Source organism: Hemitrygon akajei, chromosome 16 (genome assembly GCF_048418815.1).
Source record: "Hemitrygon akajei chromosome 16, sHemAka1.3, whole genome shotgun sequence".
In the NCBI taxonomy this organism is placed as follows: Eukaryota; Metazoa; Chordata; class Chondrichthyes; order Myliobatiformes; family Dasyatidae; genus Hemitrygon; species Hemitrygon akajei.
Window position 1 is genome coordinate 60246962 of NC_133139.1, and position 18948 is coordinate 60265909.

Genomic DNA, 18948 nt, shown 5'->3' on the forward strand with positions numbered 1-18948 from the left:
GGATCCGATGCAGCTCGCGAAAAAAACACAGAAGATAAAAACACAATAGTGAAAAAGTAACTCTACAATACATTAGATGGCTTGTATACATAGATTGATTGTATGTCTATGAAGTGACGCTAGGCACAGAAGTCTCTGTATATGAAATGACTGAGAGGAAATGATCAAATTTCGTGCGTGTGGAGGTATGGGTTAGTGGGTCGAGGTGTTGATAAGCCTTGCCGCTAGGAGGAAGTGACTGTTTTTGAGTTTGTTTACAGGTGCATATTAAAAGGAGATCTGCGGGACAACAAATCTTAAACACAAGAGATTCTGCAGACGCTTGAAATCCAGAGTAACACACACACACTTGTAGAGGAGCTCAGCCGGTCGGTCAGTTCCAGTCAAGATGAAGTCTCTCGGCCCGGAAAAATGCTAACTGATCTACTGAGTACCTTTAGCATTTTGTTTGTGTGTGTGTGTGGGGGGGGGGGGGCGCAAGTATTTCTTTACATACAGTAAGTGGTGGTTGCTTGGAATGCGCTGTCAGGAGTGGCGATGGAGGCCAATATGACAGAGGCGTTTCAGAATTCTAAGAAAGGCGCCTGAATGTGCAGAGAATGGAGAGAATGGACACTGCGCCGGCAAAAGTTCAGTTATACACTGTACGTTTAATTATGTGGGGTGTTCTTCCGCTACACTGTTCTATTCCAATACAGTAAAGTACGTGCGAAATTACGTACAATCTAACACGGTACGTGTGAATAAACCAACGCTTTTTGCATCCCTTGACCTGCACTGTGATTTCACCCACGAATTTTGCAAGGATGCTGATACCTAAAGTGTAGACTTAAGTGTAGATAAGCGGACGATTGGTAAATGCGGTAAAGTCATTGCTCATGGTGAACTCGGGTGCGGAGTGTATGTTTGAAATCCTCTGTCTCGTCTCAGAAAGAACGCCGATCCCATCTCAAGGGTGCTAACAGGTTATTTTAACGAAACGTTTCTCTGTGGGAGCATACTGGCCCGCGTACAGACCGGCTGAGAACTTACACAAACTTTAGCTCACGAAGGACCACAGTATAAGGGTTCTTCTGCTACTGGGCAGGGATGGCCGGGTTGGGTGAGGAGTTGTTTACCACCCAGAGGGCCACATGAGTGGCGGCAGTGTTATTGATGCGTAGGAATATATTAGAACAGTTCTGAAAACATTGACAATGAATGTAAAGAATGAAAGAGTAGTGCACGGTTAATTTTCGTAATTTTATTTTGAAAACAATTTATTTTGATTTAAAATAGTTATTTCTCTATAATTCTTATTGCTGTTAACCACCCAACAGTAACGCCGAGGTGTTGCAGAGGGGATTCGATTGGGCTGAGAGGGGATCAATCATAGACTAAAGGGAAACTACAAAATGCATTAGTTATGCTCCATAGCTCCACAAGAGGCAAGGGTACTGAGCCTCACGTGATAAACTGGGGTGGAATTGTCCATGAGAGGTTCTGACAGGGTCGTTCAACAATAGCGGGTCGGCCCATTCAACACAGAAATAAGGCGAATATATTTATTTCCCTACGAAATATGGCAAATTTCTGTTCGGAACTCCTCCTCAACAGGTGGCGAGTCTTTGAACACTTTTAAGGCAGAAACAGATCGGTACTTGATGGGGAAAAGTAGAGGTGAAAAGTTACTGGGGATAGAGGGGTCCCCACACAGATTACAATCGGATCAGCCACTATTTTTTTTCCAAATAGTGAAGCCGGTTTGAGGGCCGAATTGCTTCCTCATGCTCCTAGTTCGTACAAGACCATAAGGCATTGAAGCAGAATTAGCTCATTCTGGCCATCGATGTCTGTACATTTGTGCTGCCGTAAATCGCTCAGGCCTCCTGCTCCATCGGAATTTAACAGATAATGCTGGCAGAGTTCCCCGAGGATATATCCTAGATCAAAGACACTGGAACACAAAAATACAACTGCAGATGCTACTCCAACGTTGGCTACTCTTTTCTCACGGATGCTGCCTGACCTGCTGAGTTCTTACAGCGTTGTGTACGTATTCAAAGATACTGGGTTTTATTGGTTCTACTGACGATTCAATGTTCATAATTCCTTCTTTAGTTCTAACCGTTAGAACTAAGGTTGTTAATGAGTTGACACAAATCCCGAGATCACCGTTTTCCTCCGGCCTCGTCCCATCCAGACCACTCCTAACCGACTGCACCTCATTCACAGTTGTTACCTTTCCCGACTTAATTAAATCAGGGTGATTAAGCGTTACATTAGCAGTTAACAAGACACACACACACACACACACACACACACACACACACACACACACACACACACACACACACACACACACACACACACACACACACACACACACACACACACACACACACACACACACACACGCGCGCGCAAACTCTCCTTCATAAACTTGAAACTGCGCTTCCGAAACGAACTCCTTTGGTAATTCGATTTAAAACTCCTGTCTCCCAACATCAAATTGTTACATTTATCATTGGAAGCTGGTTCCCTGTGAATTGAATATGCTGTCTAGATAACTCACTTGCAAGAAAACAATCCACAGCGACAGAAATTAAATAAAATTCCGTTCTTGTCACCCGGGAGGGTGAGATTTTACTGCAATTCCAGAGTCTGGCTCTCAGCATTGTCAAATACTTACCCGAAGATAGAACACAGAAAACTACAGCGCAGTACAGGCCCCTCGGCCCACGATCTTAACCTACTCTAAGATCAATCCAACCCTTCCCTTCTACATGGCCCTCCATTATCCACGTGCCTATCTAAGAATTTAATAAATGGTCCTAATGTTTCTGCCTCTATCAACACCCTGCGTGTTCCACGCACCTACCGCTCTCTATCCAGGTAAAGAACTTCCCTCTGACATACCGCTATCATTTTCTCCAATCACCTTAAAATGTATCTTTCTATTTATGTATTTATTTTATTTATTACTTGTAAACGTTTTATTTTATTTTGTTCGGGTTTGGGATCGTTGTTGGTGTGGGACACAAGAACCATTTGTTTAGTTGGTTCAGTAAAAAAATGAAGTCTCCCCCCACCCCGCCTGCGGTTGAGTGTCCGACATGGTTTACAACCAACCGTATCGTATATGTATGGTATATTGGTATACGACCAATCGTATTGGTGATTATAACAGTTGGGAATTTAGTTGTTGGTAATAAAATGCCAGCGACGTCTTTTTGAAAACCCTCCAAAATAAATGAATCAAGTTTATGATGGATTAACACATACAAAGCGCTGGAGGAACGCAACAGGTTATGTAGCATCTTTGCAGAGAGATAAACATTCCGGGCCGAGACACTTCGTGAGGGCTAGAACGAAAGGGGGAAGAAGCCGGAAAACAGAAGATACCTCCTTCCTTCCGAACCCTAATAAAGAGTCTCACTCCGAAACGCAGACTGCTCATCCCACGATGCCTGATCTGCTGAGTTCCTTCAGCATTTTGTTTGTGTTTTCACGGGATTTCCAATAACTGCAGAATCTCTTGTGCTTGGGGTTTACTGTATTATGGAGGCTTGAATTAAATTGCGGATTCTCCAAGAAAACGACGGGGCATCTTAAAGGGTTTTGCTTCGTGTCCTTAAAAAGCACGAATCAGATCATTTTCATCCAATTTCAGAACACTTGAAATATCCAGACCGTTTGGAACATGACGTCTATTCCACCTCCCAGTATCAGGAAAGGAATTCTCTCTAGCAAGAAGTCTCAGATGAACGTTCTTTTGGCTTTGGATTCCAGTCAGGAGATCCATAAAAAAAGATCATAATGCATTGGAGCAGCATTAGACTATTCGGCCCATCAAATCTGCCTCGCCATCTGATTTAATATCCCCGCTCAACCCCATTCTCTTGTCTTCCTGCTATTTTTATTATATTCTTTACATTGAGTGCAAAGTCACAAACAAGAAGGCTCAGGTGGCTGGTGTTGCTGCTGAACAGAGTGAAGTATCTTACCTGAACGGTCAGGGCTCCTTCAATAATGACCGTGGCTGAGATGGATTATCGTGTTTGCAAAGTTCGCTTCCTGCTGCAGGCGGTCATAACTTACGTTTAACAAGCTGTGCGAGGGGGAGAAGAGAGCGGAGAGCACAGGCAAGACGGGAGCCTGCCCCGTCCTTGGATAGAGAGGAGGAGAAGCGGGACTCATGATGCTATCTATTGAAAAGGTGGAGAACGGGGAGGAAGCTTCCACCTTGACAGTCGGACGAGCTGGCGAGGCAGGGCTCAGGGGTGGCGGTAGGGGTTTCCTGGTCAGCTCACTCCCTTGGATAAGGGTGGAGAGCGACGGGAAGATGCCGGCAGGATTAGGGATGGAGTAATGGTGATGAAAGGCCAGTGTGGGGTTGGGAATCTGGAGGCCATAACCATAAGGTCCGTAACCGAATCCGGGGAAGCGTCCACTGTGCTCCCTCAGTATCCCGTTCTGTTGTTGCCTCTTAAATCTCTTCCTCCTCCTCAGGAAGCTCCCGTTGTCAAACATGTCGGCCGAGTTGGGGTCCAGGGTCCAGTAATTGCCCTTGCCCGGGTTGCCCGGCTCTCGGGGCATCTTGATGAAGCAGTCGTTAAGGGAGAGGTTGTGCCGGATGGAGTTCTGCCAAGCCGGGAATTTGTCTCTGTAATAGGGAAACCTGCTGCTGATAAAGTCGCAGATCTCGCTGAGGGTCAGTCGCTTCTTGGGGCTCTGTAGGATTGCCATTGTGATGAGAGCGATGTAGGAGTAGGGGGGTTTCACCAGCGCCTTCACCTCCTGCACGCCCGCGGCTGCCGTGGAGACGGTCCGACCTCTCTCTGAGTCCCTGTCCCCGGCACACTCCTGGCTCTCGTCGCCCACAACGTCGACGTCTGTCTCTTGCAAACCGAACGACCTCTCAGTCATTTCCGACGCCAGAGTCATTGTAAGTTGGTTAGTCTGCAAGTCTCCGAGTCCGTCGCTACATGGAATAATACTCCAAACAAGAAGAGAGAAAGACAACTTTCTAAGAAGGCACATCCAGAGAGGGAGAGACCCACGCACACATCCACCCAAGGCGAGAGCTCATCGGTAAAAACACCGTAATTCTTCTTGTTGTTTGTCTTCCTTCTTCGGGGTAAGAGGCCCACGAACAGTGAGAACAGCCCGCTTCCCACTTTAAATGCCCCGGCCCCCTCCACCAACTTCGGTGACTGACGTCAGCCAGGAATGCGGAGAGTCGACAGCCACTGAACACCAGACTCGGGAACGTATCACACGCCGCTTCGCCACTTCCCCGGCAGGTCGGCTCATCGCCCCGACATCCCGTTACTGACTTAAAACAAAAAGTAGCTAGCAGCAGCAACAAGCTGGCATTCATAAAAGCTCAAAGTAAATCTATTAATAATGAGTACATATATATCACTATCCTGAGGTTTATTTCTTGCGGGCATTCACAGTAGGTACAAAAGCACACAAAAGTGGGCAAACAATGTGCAAAAGACAATTATACACATACAAAAATAATAAAACAGAATAATAATAATAATAATAATAATTAATAATGCTGCGAAGATAAGTTGTACAGTCATTGAAAATGACTCCATAGGTTAGAATTAGTTCAGTGTAGAGTTGAGTGAAGTTATCCATGTTGATTCAGGAGCCTGATGGTTGGAGGGTAATAACTGTTTCTGAACTTGGTGCTGTGGGACCCAAGGTTACTGTAGTTCCTTCCCGACGGCAGCAGCGAAAAGTCTCGAATTTAGTCTACCCTGACCTCCTTTTCACTGTTAATTGTAATTACTCATTTAACTCTTATTGAACGATGGTTTATTTTCTTTTCCTCGAGTATACAGCGTAGATTGTCCAAAGTTAAATATAAACATCTGCATACTTTTTTGTTCCAATTGCGCGATAGTCTAAAACGACAGCTCGGTTTTCTTTACACAATCACCAAACACCCGAGGCTTCAATCGTACCAAACTCGGTTCAAGTCAACTTAAATTAATTTCTAAAGTGATTTCGAAGCCTCTCTTTAAAAGTTTGCAATTAAAACACATCCAGCGGGTAAGTGAGATCGCGTCCAGGCAAGAAAAACAGGTAAAAGATATTAAAAACAAGTAACGCTTAATCTAGCCATCCAGCTGGTATGTCGATGTATCCATGAACCCTGAACACTAACTACCTTGATATTCTCCTTTATGGACGATTTATTTATATTTGTAAGTTACAGTAATTTGCTTTGCCTGCTGCCGCAAAACAGATTTCATGTCAACTAAACAATTACAGACCGATTCTGATCGTCCCAACGATATTTTTTTTTAATATTTGGAACTTGCTTGACACAATCACACTTTGATTCTGATAACTACTGGAGACAGAGTATGGACAGGGAAACGCAACGCAGTGATTTACACTCGTGGAGAAATTACTTTTGGCCCTGGGGGTATCGAACAGCAATGTAAAGAACTAGAGAAAACCTACTGGGAACGTGTTCGAAGAAATAACACGCTTTCGGAGGTTGTTATAAAACATTGGCTTGAATCATGGTCCCGCCGACAGATGTGGACGTTTTCTGCCTTCACACTGCCACTGCAGATATGGGTTTAGTTTCATGGGATCGGGATTTCTAAAATAGGAGTTCCAGGCCTGGAAGCGGCTAGGTGAATTTAATGAAATTACCACTTTCCTTCTACGACGGCTTCAAAACAAAGCGGAGACTACCGAAGAACAGGCAGGTAATGACATCGGCCATATCTTTGGTAATGAGGGCGAATTTATGTATGCACTGCTGCTGTGTTCGAAATGATCGCATGACCAACGTTGTACTGAACGCCCTTTGGTGTTTTAGTTGCACTATTTATTCCAATTTTTTGTAACTTAGTTATTTTTTTTATTCTTGCACAGTCCTGCTGCCGCTAAGCAACAAATTTCAAGACGTGCTGCATGTCAGTGATAATTCACCTGATTTTGATTCTGATCGATTCCACCTGTTAAACACCAGGGTTGTTTTGTGACCGACTCATTAAGTTCGGTTGCGTTACTGGCTTTGAGTTCACTCTGTTATATTTATTTAACTTCTTCATTTACCTATCAGACAAGGATTTACTTGTCTGTGTATAAATACACATTCAGCGACTTTGTATTGACGTTCGCGGTCCCATCCAATATTGCTGGTTACACACATGTCGCTTAACTTTAATCTGATTTATTAGTTACAGATTATTAATTGTCGGGCCTATTTCTAAATATTGAGTACCGACAAACACGTCAGAGTAAGTAACCAAATACAACAAAAAATGCTCAGGTAACGAAATGCCCAGTTAGGGAAATGTACGCAGACTGCTCGCGAGCCTGAGATATAACACTATCTCCAAAACAAAGAGAATGGATTCAGTCAACTATCTAAATAACTTGAGTTAACTATCAAGGAAGTAAAACAATTCGATTGTTTAATATATTTATCTGCATCATTTTTTCTACATGTCCGATGAACTGGTCATGTTCTAGGTTGGAAATAGCAAGGCATTATTCCTGACTGTCCGTTTCTGTGCTTACGCTACGCAAAAAGCCGACCCATTCGTCTCGGATGGATCCAGGCAGAGTAAACTGATTTCTTCAAATGTCTCCAGCTCCTCTGCAAAGCATCTTACAATTCGCTACAAATACCCCCTGAAGTAAAGAGATCCACGTTGCCACTAATACGAGAGGGCATAATTTTAGGGTATTTGGAGGAAAGTATAGGGGGATGACGAAGGTAGGTTTTTTAAACAGCGTGGTGGGTGCTGGAAAGCCCTGCCAAGGACGGTGGTAGAGGCAGATACGTTAGGTGCATTTAAGAAAATCTTAGATAGGCACGTAGATGGTTGAAAACTTGAGGGCTATGTGGCAGGGAAGGGTTAGATTGATCTTAAAGTAGATTAAATGGGCGGCAATACCATGTGTAATGTTCTATGTTCTACTTATGGTGTCTTTTTTTATTTGTGTGAAAACTGACGCACAATATTCTCTTCAAAATTGGGAAGCACCGCCACTCACACAGCAGCTTGTTGTGTGGGTTATAGAATATTCTCTCGTAAAGGGGGAGAGTAATGAAGGTTAAGAATTGTAGAACATTGCACTAGTAAACAGAGCATTTAGTCTATTTTACCTGCACCAGTAAAGACAGGAACCTGGTTAAAGATCTACAAGATACCAAGACCGTGATTGTCAACAAAACAGACAGTCCTATAAAAAAGTTTCAATATGGATAATGTATCGGAATTATCTTTTGAAAAACAAAAAAAATTACCATCTATATTTAATTCAAAATCATGTAATTAAAACTAAGGAACAGCAGAACACCATAGAAGAACAGTTACTACATTGTCCATGCTTTTCAGAAACTATCTTAAACTCATCTCATATTTAGCCTATGATAACTGTACTGACTGTACTGTCATCCATTTTAATACATGCAGCTTCTGGCTAAACCACTCCGTGCTGCAAAATATACTATATCCAATAACCTTATCCAGGTGTGGAGGTCGAAGCTCATGAGCATTATCCAGTGTTGCATATATCTTATCATATGCTACCTTGAAATTCATTTTCTTGCAATCATATACAGGAAAAGAAAGAAATATAATTGTATTTATGAAAAAATAACTATACATAAGATTGGCAAATACCCAATGTGCAAAAGAAGACAAGCTGTACAAATAAAAAATAAATAATGCTGAGAAAACTGGAAAAATGGGCATCAAAAGTTACAGGGAAAAGGCAGGAAAATGAGGTTGAGAGGGACAATAAATCAGCCATCTTGGAATGGTGGAGCCTAATGGTCTAATTCTGCTCCTATGTCTAATTTCTAATTGTTGCAAAGGATTTCTCATCCTTTTTTTTTAACCAATTTTGCCTTTTTCATTTTGTTGAATCCAATCCTTATAAAATTAATGTCCCACGGAGCTGTACTAATGTAAGATGACTATTTTATTTACTGTGACTCAAAAGATTATGTGGATGTTGGAAATCTTGAGCAACACACACAAGATGCTGAAGGATGTCCAAATGAAGGGTCTCAGCCTGAAATGTTGGCTCTTCCGTTCTGCACACTGCTGTGGAGGCCGAGACATCAGGTATATTTAGAGCAGAGGTTGAAAGGTTCTTGATTAGTAAGGGCATCATAGACTTCAGGGGAGAAGACCAGGGAATGGGAATTAAGATAAATCAGTCATGATTGAATGTAGCACATTCTTGATGGGCTGAATGGCCTAATTCTGCTCCTATGACATATGGTCTTGTGGTCCTTATAACTCAATGTTATGGTAAGGTAAATTGATGAGAGTTAAATAAACTTCTATTGAAAATCAGGAAATTAAAGAATACATTTCCTAAATTTTCCTCTTTGGTTAGGTTGTTTTTTTTCTCTCTCTCTGTCCATCACCCTGCCTGTTCTCCATCCCTCTGATGCTCCCCCCTCCCCCTTTCTTTCACCCGAGGCCTCCCATCCCATGATCCTTTCCCTTCTCCAGCTTTGTATCACTTTCGCCAATCACCTTTCCAGCTCTTAGCTTCATCCCATCCCCTCTGGTCTTCTCCTATCATTTCGCATTTCCTCCTCCCCCCACTGCTTTCAAATCTCTTAGTATCTCTCCTTTCAGTTAGTCCTGACAAAGGGTCTCGGCCCAAAACCTCGACAGTGCTTCTTCCTATAGATTCTGTGTTCCACCAGCATTTTGTGGGTGTTGTTGGAGTATTATTGAGTACTTCACCCCCTCTAACTTTTAAAGGTCCATTACTCATGGAAAACTATGTAATCTGCTGGGGAGACACAGCATTCCACGCACTGGGTGCAGTATTACACCATGAGTTATGGAGATATCTGCTCAATGTGTAAGGAAAAGTTACTCAGTGGGTTCTGTTGCACCACTGTTATAATAAGGTTCAATGGAGAATACAAAGTAATTTCCACAGAGTTGGATTTGGTATATTCAGAATTCTAAAGTTGGCATGTTCCTGTTGAGCTCAACTAATTTTTATCAATGCATCATAGAAAGCATCCTATCTGGATGCACCATGACTTGATATGGCAACTGCTCTGCAAACAACAGTAGGGAGTTGTAGACACATCTCAGTACACAGAAACTAACCTGGTAGCATGGACTCTGTCTATACTTCTTTCTGCCTTGTTAGAGCAGTCAGTATAATTAAATACTCCACCCACCCAAGATATTCTCTCTTCTCCCCTCTTTGATTGGGCAGAAGATCAAAAGCCTGAAAGCATGTACCACCAAGTTCAAGGGCAGCTTCTAACCCACTGTTATAAGACCATTAATAGGATCCCTAGTACAATGAGATGGACTCTTGACTTCATAATCTACCTTGCTATGATCTTGTGCCTTATTCTCTGCCTGCACTGAATGTTCTCTGTAACTATATCACTTTATTCTGCATTCTGTAATTTTTTTAACCTTGTACTACCTCAATGCACTGTTGCTGCAAATTGATCCAAAGGAGCAATATTCAAGACAAGTTTTTCACTGTATCAAATTCAAAGTAAATTTATTATCAAAATATACATTCTGACCTTAGATATTACTTAGAGCTTAATCATTACTCTGAAATTGATTTTCTTCTAAAGTTATAATAAGGACAATTTATGTATCATAATCTGTTGTTTAAACCTCCAGGGTGGAATAATAAGATTCTGGAAATGAATGTACTGTATGTTCAATCTTATTTTCTCCATGACCACTTTTCACTTATATCTCTGCTCTATTTAATTTTAGTTCCCTTACACCACTGCTAACTTGTTTGCTATCTTATTGTTAAAGATTTAAAAGTATTTTTAACACTCAATTAATACAGATGATAATACTTTAAAGAAACAGGGGGAAAGAATGAGGTAATAACAGGTTGAATGTCCACAATATAATTCACACAGCAGCACTAGGTTGCAGATCATATTTCATGTTTTAGCGTGTTATTCAGGAGGGTGAAAGTTTCTGACTTGCTTCCATTTAGTGAGAGTTCAGTTTAAGTTCATATTCAGCATTCTCTTGGTACAATCACAATATCCCAGTTAATTTCCGAAGTAGACAAGAGGCGATCAAGGAAAGGCTAAAACAGAAAAGTAAAAATTAGTTTCCATGTTTAGTTATACAATATCCTGTGGAACTGGTTTTAAGATTGATAATTCATTAGACTTCTTACCCCCTTCTTTTCCTTTACAAACTCAAGCAGTTAGCCATTTCTCTTAATAATGTATTTGGCTGGGTTTGCTTTCCCCATGCCTCTTTGAAGCACCTTGGGACATTTTTCTGCAGTAAAGCTGCCATAAAAATTCAAATTGTGTTTCCACAGCATTTCTTCCAAAGATGGTGTCATGCTGTTTATTCAATTTATTTAGGGATTATAACCACAGTTTATATTGATAAGAAGCCAAAACCACTCCACATCCACACAAAATATGTAAGTGCAATAAAATATAGAGTGATACTGTGTACATATGGAGAAACATTCAATGTCACTTCAACTGCTTACTTAGAGGAAAAAAATGATGGATATTGAGGCTTAATTTTGTTTGCAATATTTTATATTCTAATATCTTTTAATATCACTTGACATTGAATAATGCTGAGCTATAAGTGATTGATAATAATTCACTAAGTACCATTGACCTAATTTGCAAGCAATGATATATATCAAATTTGAATGTCAAACATTATATACTATTGTAATTTTTCAAGGATCAAGGATCAACATTTCTCATCATAAAAAATTTACATAGATAAGAATTTGCTGTGGTGTGTTGGCATGACATGCAGCGAAAAAACATTTAACAATTATAAAGAATAAAGAATCATATAAAAAATAAAGGTAAATTTTAATGTACAGATATACAATAAATTGTGCATAAATACATAAATCCCTGCAAGTATTTATTATGTATATAGCATTAAAAAAGTGGTTTAAAGTGTTTTACAGTGCAGTGATGGGGATAATAGAGAGGGGTGCAGGGACTAATTAGAATCAGATTGACTGCCAGTGTGAAGGAACTTTTAAGACGGTATGGTTTTTGTTTTAATAGCCCTGTTGTGCTTTCCAGCAGGGAGCTTTTGGAAAAAGCATTTGGCAAGGTGGGTAGTTTGCTGGGTTAGGGTTGCTCAATGAGCAATGTGAGCACACAATGTGTACAACTTGGTAGATAGGGTGCCTTGCTAGCTGCAAGACAGTGATTGAAATTCAGCAGCAGTTCTCTTACTTGCTCTAGGTCCTGATCTTAATCTCTACTGAAATGGCACAAAGAGGAATCTGAGCTGAGTGTATTCAGCATTACTGTACCATGGAGCTCATAAACTTCCCTTCTAAGTACCTGGTGTGTACAGGGATGTGAGACTGATGCTCTGGGGTTCTTGCTGTATTTATGGGGGCACACTAGGAAAGTGTTCAAATACAGTCACTTTGTGGAAGTGCTGGCCAACTGTTGCATTGTGAGAAGTTTGAAGATGCCAGAAATTGCCACCATGGAAGTTACAGAGGCAGGAAAATTGTTTTAACAACCAGAACAATAGGGAGTAAATATGGGAGCTCTGCTGCCTTATGATCTCTCATCAATGTCTCAGCAAACAAGCCCTCACAACTCCAGCAGCCCTGGTTCAATCCCAACCTTGAAGTAGGTGCCATCCTGACTAATCAAGAACCTTTCAACCTTTGATTTAAATATACTCAATGACTTGGCCTCCACACCCTTCTGTGGCAATGAATTCAACAGATTCACTGACCTTGGGCTAAAGATATTCCTCCTCATCTCTGTTCTGAGACTGTGCCCTCTCGTCCTGGGCTCCCCTACTATAGGAAACATCCTTTCCACATTCACTCTATTGTAATGTCTACTAAGTTGTATTCAGTGGAGTTATGGACATTACAGAGTAAGTTAACAATGCTGAAGTTAAGGCATTTGAAATGCTGGAGGTATAAAACAGTTTTATTCCCCTGCAACTGTTTACATGATGGTAAATGATCCATTTTCCTTCCTAGATGCCAAATAAATTGGAGATCAAACTGAAAATAATATCACTTGGTAGCACACACCCAGTAATCATAAAACAAAACAAAGATGAACACCAGATGGAAGACCTCCAGTAGCACTGAAGGAATTGAAAGAAGACTAGGAGGAGTTGTGAATGAAGTGCTTCACAGCTCATTACATGTGGGACCAGCAACCAGCGATTGGAAAAACAACTAATCCTGTTCCAGAAGGTCAAAAGCATGATCTTAGAAATTCCAGGACTGTTAGCTTAACCTCTGCAGCAGGAAAAACATTGGAGTCCATTTTAAAGAAAACAATTTGTACTTACCAGCAGTAAAAACAACAAATGCAAACTATTACAGCTTTATGAAAAACAATTCATACTTATAATCTTCATATTCAAGTAATCTCTATTTCATTGAAGTTTTAGAGGACGTAATAGAAACACATACCAGATTAAAAGAGTGGTACCTGATTTTGTAGAATGACTTCCCACAATGTCAAAGTTTAAAGTAAATTTATTATCAAAGTATCCATATGTCTCCTTTGAGGATCGACACCTTGGCTTGTGAGTTTGTGAGATCCCAAGAGCGATGCGCTCTGGAGCTTAGGTTCTAGTGGAGTCACCTATGGCATAGGTCAAAGGGGAGGATCCATACAAAGAGCAATCCAACCAAGATCTCAACAGTGGAGCTGGTGGAAGATGATGATATATCACATCAGCAGTGAAGACGGAGGAATGCTGCAGCAGTTAAGAGTCCCCAGTTGACCTGCATTCCATGCCATTGTGTGGTGGATGCCCATGCATCAGCCTGCCATGTTAAACAAAGTCATGTACAGGTGTTCTCCATTAAGGGAAAAACCCCTTGGGAGAACTTCATACTCGACTCAAGTGATCCTACTACTACCACCCTGAGATTCAATTTTCCCGCTGGTATATACAAGAAAATAGAGAAACACAACAAAAGTTATGAAAAGCTTTAAAGGACAAAGGAGAAATGAAACCCTTAAGGATGAAATAGTTGCTATAAAATAATTTATCTGAACCAAAGGGAACTTCTTACCAATTACTTTCCACCAATGAGTCTCACTTCATTGCTGCCAATCACCTAATGTCAATCATTTGGTAAAAATGAATCAATCGCTCCCGATCAATTACCAAAAAAAATTCAACATAAAAAGCTTTATTTTGTGTGGATGCTTTAGAGAGGTTATGGGGAGATTTACCAGGATGTTGCCTGGATTAGAGAGCATGTCTTATGAGTGTAACACGCTGTAAGGTTTCACTGCTAATGTCATGGCCTCTCTTTAATATTTCACTGCTAATGTAATGGTTTCTCTGTAGCAGCAATGTTTGGGTTGTGATTAGAGATAACGGGGGCTTTGGAATGTGTGCCATCCAATGAGAGGCACGTTGTTTCTTTCTTGTGGGTCTAAGAGAAGGGATTTGTGGTCTTTTGTCGGCAAGAGATGAAGAGAGAAGACGTGAATGGAGAGAGTTGGTAGACTGTCGGCAGAATGGACGGAGCAAGGGTATGAGGGTTGGCAATGCTCAGAGGAGGTCAATGGGGAATGAATGGACAGAACCACGAGCTCCAAAGTTGCAGATTAGACTGTTTCATGAGGATAGGATGAGTGAGCTAGGGATTTTCTCTTTGGAGGAAGATGAGAGGTGACTTGACAGAGATGTATAAAATTATAAGATTGAATGGATACCTGGAGGCCTTTCCCCAGGATAGAAATGGGTAATACAAAGAGGAATAATTTTAAGTTGATTGGAGTAATGTATAGGGGAGATGTTAGAGATAAGTTTTTTACACATTCATGTGGGTGCATTGAGATCCCTGCCAGGTGTGCTGATAGAGGTAGATATATTAGGAACATTTAAGAAATTCTTAGATAGGCACATAGAAAGATAGAAAATGGAGGGATACTGTGTTTGGGAGAGATGGGATAAATAGATCTCAGAGCAGGTTAAAGGGTCGGCACAATATTATAGGCCAAGGGGCCGTATTGGGTCCCGTTCTATGTTCTAAAAACATAAAGTGCTGGATCAAGCTCAGTAGGTCAGGCAGCATCTGAGAGAGAAAATAATGTTTTCAGTCACAAATAAAATGCTGGGGTATCTCAGTGGGTCAGGAGGCACCTATGGAGGGAAATGGACAGTCAGTGTTCTGGATGAGAACCTTCTATCTCTGCTGAAACATAGAGGTGAAACAGCTAGTATAAACAGATGAGGGGAAGGAATAGAATGAGAGTTCCCTGACATCCTCTTTATCTTTCAGACCAGGTGAAGAGTCTCAACCCAAATTGTCAACTGCCCATTTCTCTCTACAGATGCTGCCTCACCTGCAGAGTTCCTCCAGCATCCTGTCTGTGCTCTGGATTCCAGCATCCACTGTCTGCTACATAGAAAACCCCTTTGGCCCACAATGCTGTGCCGAACATGTACTTACTTTAGAAATTACCTACGGTTACCCATAGCCTTCTATTTTTCTAAGCACCATGTACCCATCTTGGAGACTCTTAAAAGTCCCTATCGTATCCACCTCCACCACTGTCACCAGCAGCCCATTCCATGTACTCACCACTCTCTGCATAAAAAAAACTTCCCCCTGACATCTCCTCTCTACCTACTTCCAAGCACCTTAAAACTATGCCCTCTCGTTCTAGCCATTTCAGCCCTGGGAAAAAGCCTCTGACTATCCACATGATCAATGCCTCTCATTATCTTGTAAACCTCTTTCAAGTCACCTCTCATCCTTTGTCACTCCAAGGAGAAAAGGCCGGGTTCACTCAACCTATTCTCATATGGCATACTCCCCAATCCAGGCAACATCCTTCTAAATCTCCTCGGCACCATTTCTACGGTTTCCACGTCCTTCCTATAGTGAAGCGACTAGAATTGAGCACAGTACTCTAAGTGGCATCTGACCAGGGTCCTATATAGCTGCAACATTACCTCTCGGTTCTTAAAATCCATCCCACGATTGATGAAGGCCAATGCACCGTATGCCTTCTTAACCACAGAGACAACCTGCATAGGAGCTTTGAGTGTCCTATGGACTTGGACCCCAGATCCCTCTGATCCTCCACACTGCCAAGAGTCTTACCATTAGTACTATATTCTGCCATCATATTTTACCTACCAAAATGAACCACCTCACACTTACCTGAATTGAACTCCATCTGCCACTTCTCAGGCCAGTTTTGCATCATATCAATGTCCCGCTGTAAACTCTGACAGCCTTCCGCACTATCCACAACACCATCCACCTTTGTGTCATCAGCAAATTTACTAACTCATGCCTTCACTTTCTCATCCAGGTCATTTATAAAAATCACAAAGAGTAGGGGTCCCAGAACAGATCCCTGGTCACTGGCCTCCATGCAGAATCTGACCCGTCTACAACCACTGCTTTGCCTTCTGTGGGCAAGCCAGTTCTGCATCCACAAAGCAATGTCCTCTTGGATCCCATGCCTCCTTACTTTCTGAAAAAGCTTTGCATGGGGTACCCTATCAAATGCCTTGCTAAAATCCATATACACATCTACGGCTCTATCTTCATCAATGTGCTTAGTCACATCCTCAAAAAATTCAATCAGGCTCGTAAGGCATGACCTGTATTTGAAAATGACATGCTGACATGCTGACTATTCCTAATCATATTATGCCTCTCTAAATGTTCATAAATCCTGCCTCTCAGGATCTTCTCCATCAGCTTACCAACCACTGAAGTAAGACTCACTGGCCTATAATTTCCTGGGCAATCCCTATTCCCTTTCTTAAATAAGGGAACAACATCTGCAACCCTCCAATCCTCTAGAACCTCTCCCTTCCTCATTAATGCAAAGATCATTGCCAGAGGCTCAGCAATCTCCTACCTTGCTTCCTACAGTAGCCTGGGGTACATCCTGTCTGGTCCCGGTGACTTAACCAACTTGATGCTTTCCAAAAGGTCCAGAACATCCTCTTTCTTAATATCTACATTCTCAAGCTTTTCAGTCCACTGCAAATCATCCCTACAATCGCCAAGATCCTTTTCCGTAGTGAATACTGAAGCAAAGTATACATTAAGTACCCCTGCCATTTCCTCCGGTTCCATTGTCACACTTGATTGGTCCTATTCTCTTACGTCTTATCCTCTTGCTCTTCACATACTTGTAGAATGCCTTGGGGTTTTCCTTAATTCTGTCCACCAAGGCCTTCTCATGGCCCCTTCTGGCTCTCCTAATTTCATTCTTAAGCTCCTTCCTGCTAGCCTTATAATTGTCTAGATTCCTATCATTACCTAGTTTTTTGAATCTTTCGTAAGCTCTTCTTTTATTCTTGACTAGATTTACAACAGCCTTTGTACACCACGGATCTTGTACCCTACCATCCTTTTCATGTCTCATTGGAACATACCTACTCAGACCCCCACACAAATATCCCCTGAACATTTGCCATATTTCTTCTGTACATTTCCCTGAGAACATCTGTTTCCAATTTATGCTTCCAAGTTCCTGCCTGATAGCCTCATAGTTCCCCTTACTCCAATTAAATGTTTCCCTAACTTGTCTGTTTCTATCCCTCTCCAATGCTATAATAAAGGAGATAGAATTGTGATCACTGTCTCCAAAATGCTCTCCTACTGAGAGATCTGACACTTGACCAGGTCATTTCCCAATACCAGATCGAGTACAGCCTCTCCTCTTGTAGGCTTATCTACATATTGTTATAAGAAACCTTCCTGAACACACCAAACAAACTCCACCCCATCTAAACCCCTTTCTCTAGGGAGATGCCAATCAATTAAATTAAAATCTCCCACCATGACAACCATGTTATTATTACACCTTTCCAGAATCTGTCTTCCTATCTGCTCCTCAATGTCTCTGTTACTATTGGGAGGTCTATAAAAAACACGCAGTAGAGTTATTTACCCCTTCCTGTTCCTAACCTCCACCCACAGAGACTCGGTTAGACGACCCCTTCATGACTTCTTCCTTTTCTGCAGCCGTGACACTATCTCTGATCACCAGTGCCACACCCCCACCCCTTTGCCTCCCTCACTGTCCTTTCTGAAACATCTAAAGCCTGGCACTTGAAGTAGCCATTCCTGCCCCTGCACCATCTAAGTCTCTGTAATGGCCAGAACATCATGGCTCCAAGTACTGACCCACGCTCTAAGCTCATTCAGTTTGTTCATGATGCTTCTTGCATTAAAATAGACACATCTCAAACCATTGGTCTGACTGCATCCCTTCTCTATCACCTACCTACCATCCCTCCCGCACAGTCTCCAAGTTTTCTCTATTTGTGAGCCAGCTGTTGCTTCCTCTGTCTCTTCAGTTTGGTTCCCACCCCCCGGCAGTTCTAGTTTAAACTCTCCCCAGTAGCCTTAGCAAACCTCCCTGACAGGATATTGGTCCCCCGTGGATTCAAGTGCAACTCGTCCTTTTTGCACAGGTCACATCTGCCCAAAAGAGTTCCCAGTGATCTAGAAATCTGAATCCCTGCCCCTTGCTCAAATCCCTTAGCCACTCATTTATCCTCCACCTCACTCTATTCCTATACTCACTGTCGCGTGGCACAGGCAGTAATCCCGAGATTACTACCTTTGAAATCCTGCTTCTCAACTTCCTTCCAAACTCCCTGTAGTCGTTTTCAGGACCTGCTCTTGTTTTCTACCTCTGTTGTTGTTACAAATATGTACCACGACCTCTGGCTGTTCACTTTCCACCTTCAGGACATGTGGACGCGATCAGAAACATCCCAGACCCTGGCACCTGGGAGGCAAACTACCATCCATGTTTCTTACCTGCATCTACAGAATCGCCTGTCTGACCCCCTAACTATAGCATTCCCTATTAGTGCTGTCTTCTTCCTTTCTCTACCCTTCTGAGCCACAGGGCCAGGATCTGTGCCAGAGACGCGGCCACTATTGCTTCCCCTGGGTAGGATGGGCCCC

At 42.1% G+C, this 18948-nt stretch overlaps 1 protein-coding gene and 1 long non-coding RNA gene across 4 annotated transcripts in view; both read right to left on the reverse strand.

Annotated features, from left to right (window-relative positions):
• LOC140740097 (forkhead box protein D2-like) overlaps positions 1-5146 on the reverse strand; it is a 6520-nt gene extending 1374 nt beyond the window's left edge. For 2 of the 3 annotated variants that reach the window (XM_073068988.1, XM_073068987.1), the window contains exon 1: positions 3987-5146. In XM_073068988.1, coding sequence (XP_072925089.1) covers positions 4006-5022 — 1017 coding nt within the window. In that variant the 5' untranslated portion in view covers positions 5023-5146 and the 3' untranslated portion in view covers positions 3987-4005. Of the gene's footprint in view, positions 1-834; positions 1937-3986 lie in introns of those variants that run through there. The other variant, XM_073068989.1, reaches the window with a different exon arrangement.
• A 5224-nt stretch (positions 5147-10370) lies between these two features.
• Positions 10371-18948, reverse strand: part of LOC140740099 (uncharacterized) — a 38965-nt gene continuing 30387 nt past the window's right edge. Inside the window, exon 3 of the long non-coding RNA XR_012101796.1 lies at positions 10371-11082. This is a non-coding gene — a long non-coding RNA (uncharacterized lncRNA). The remainder of the gene's footprint in view (positions 11083-18948) is intronic.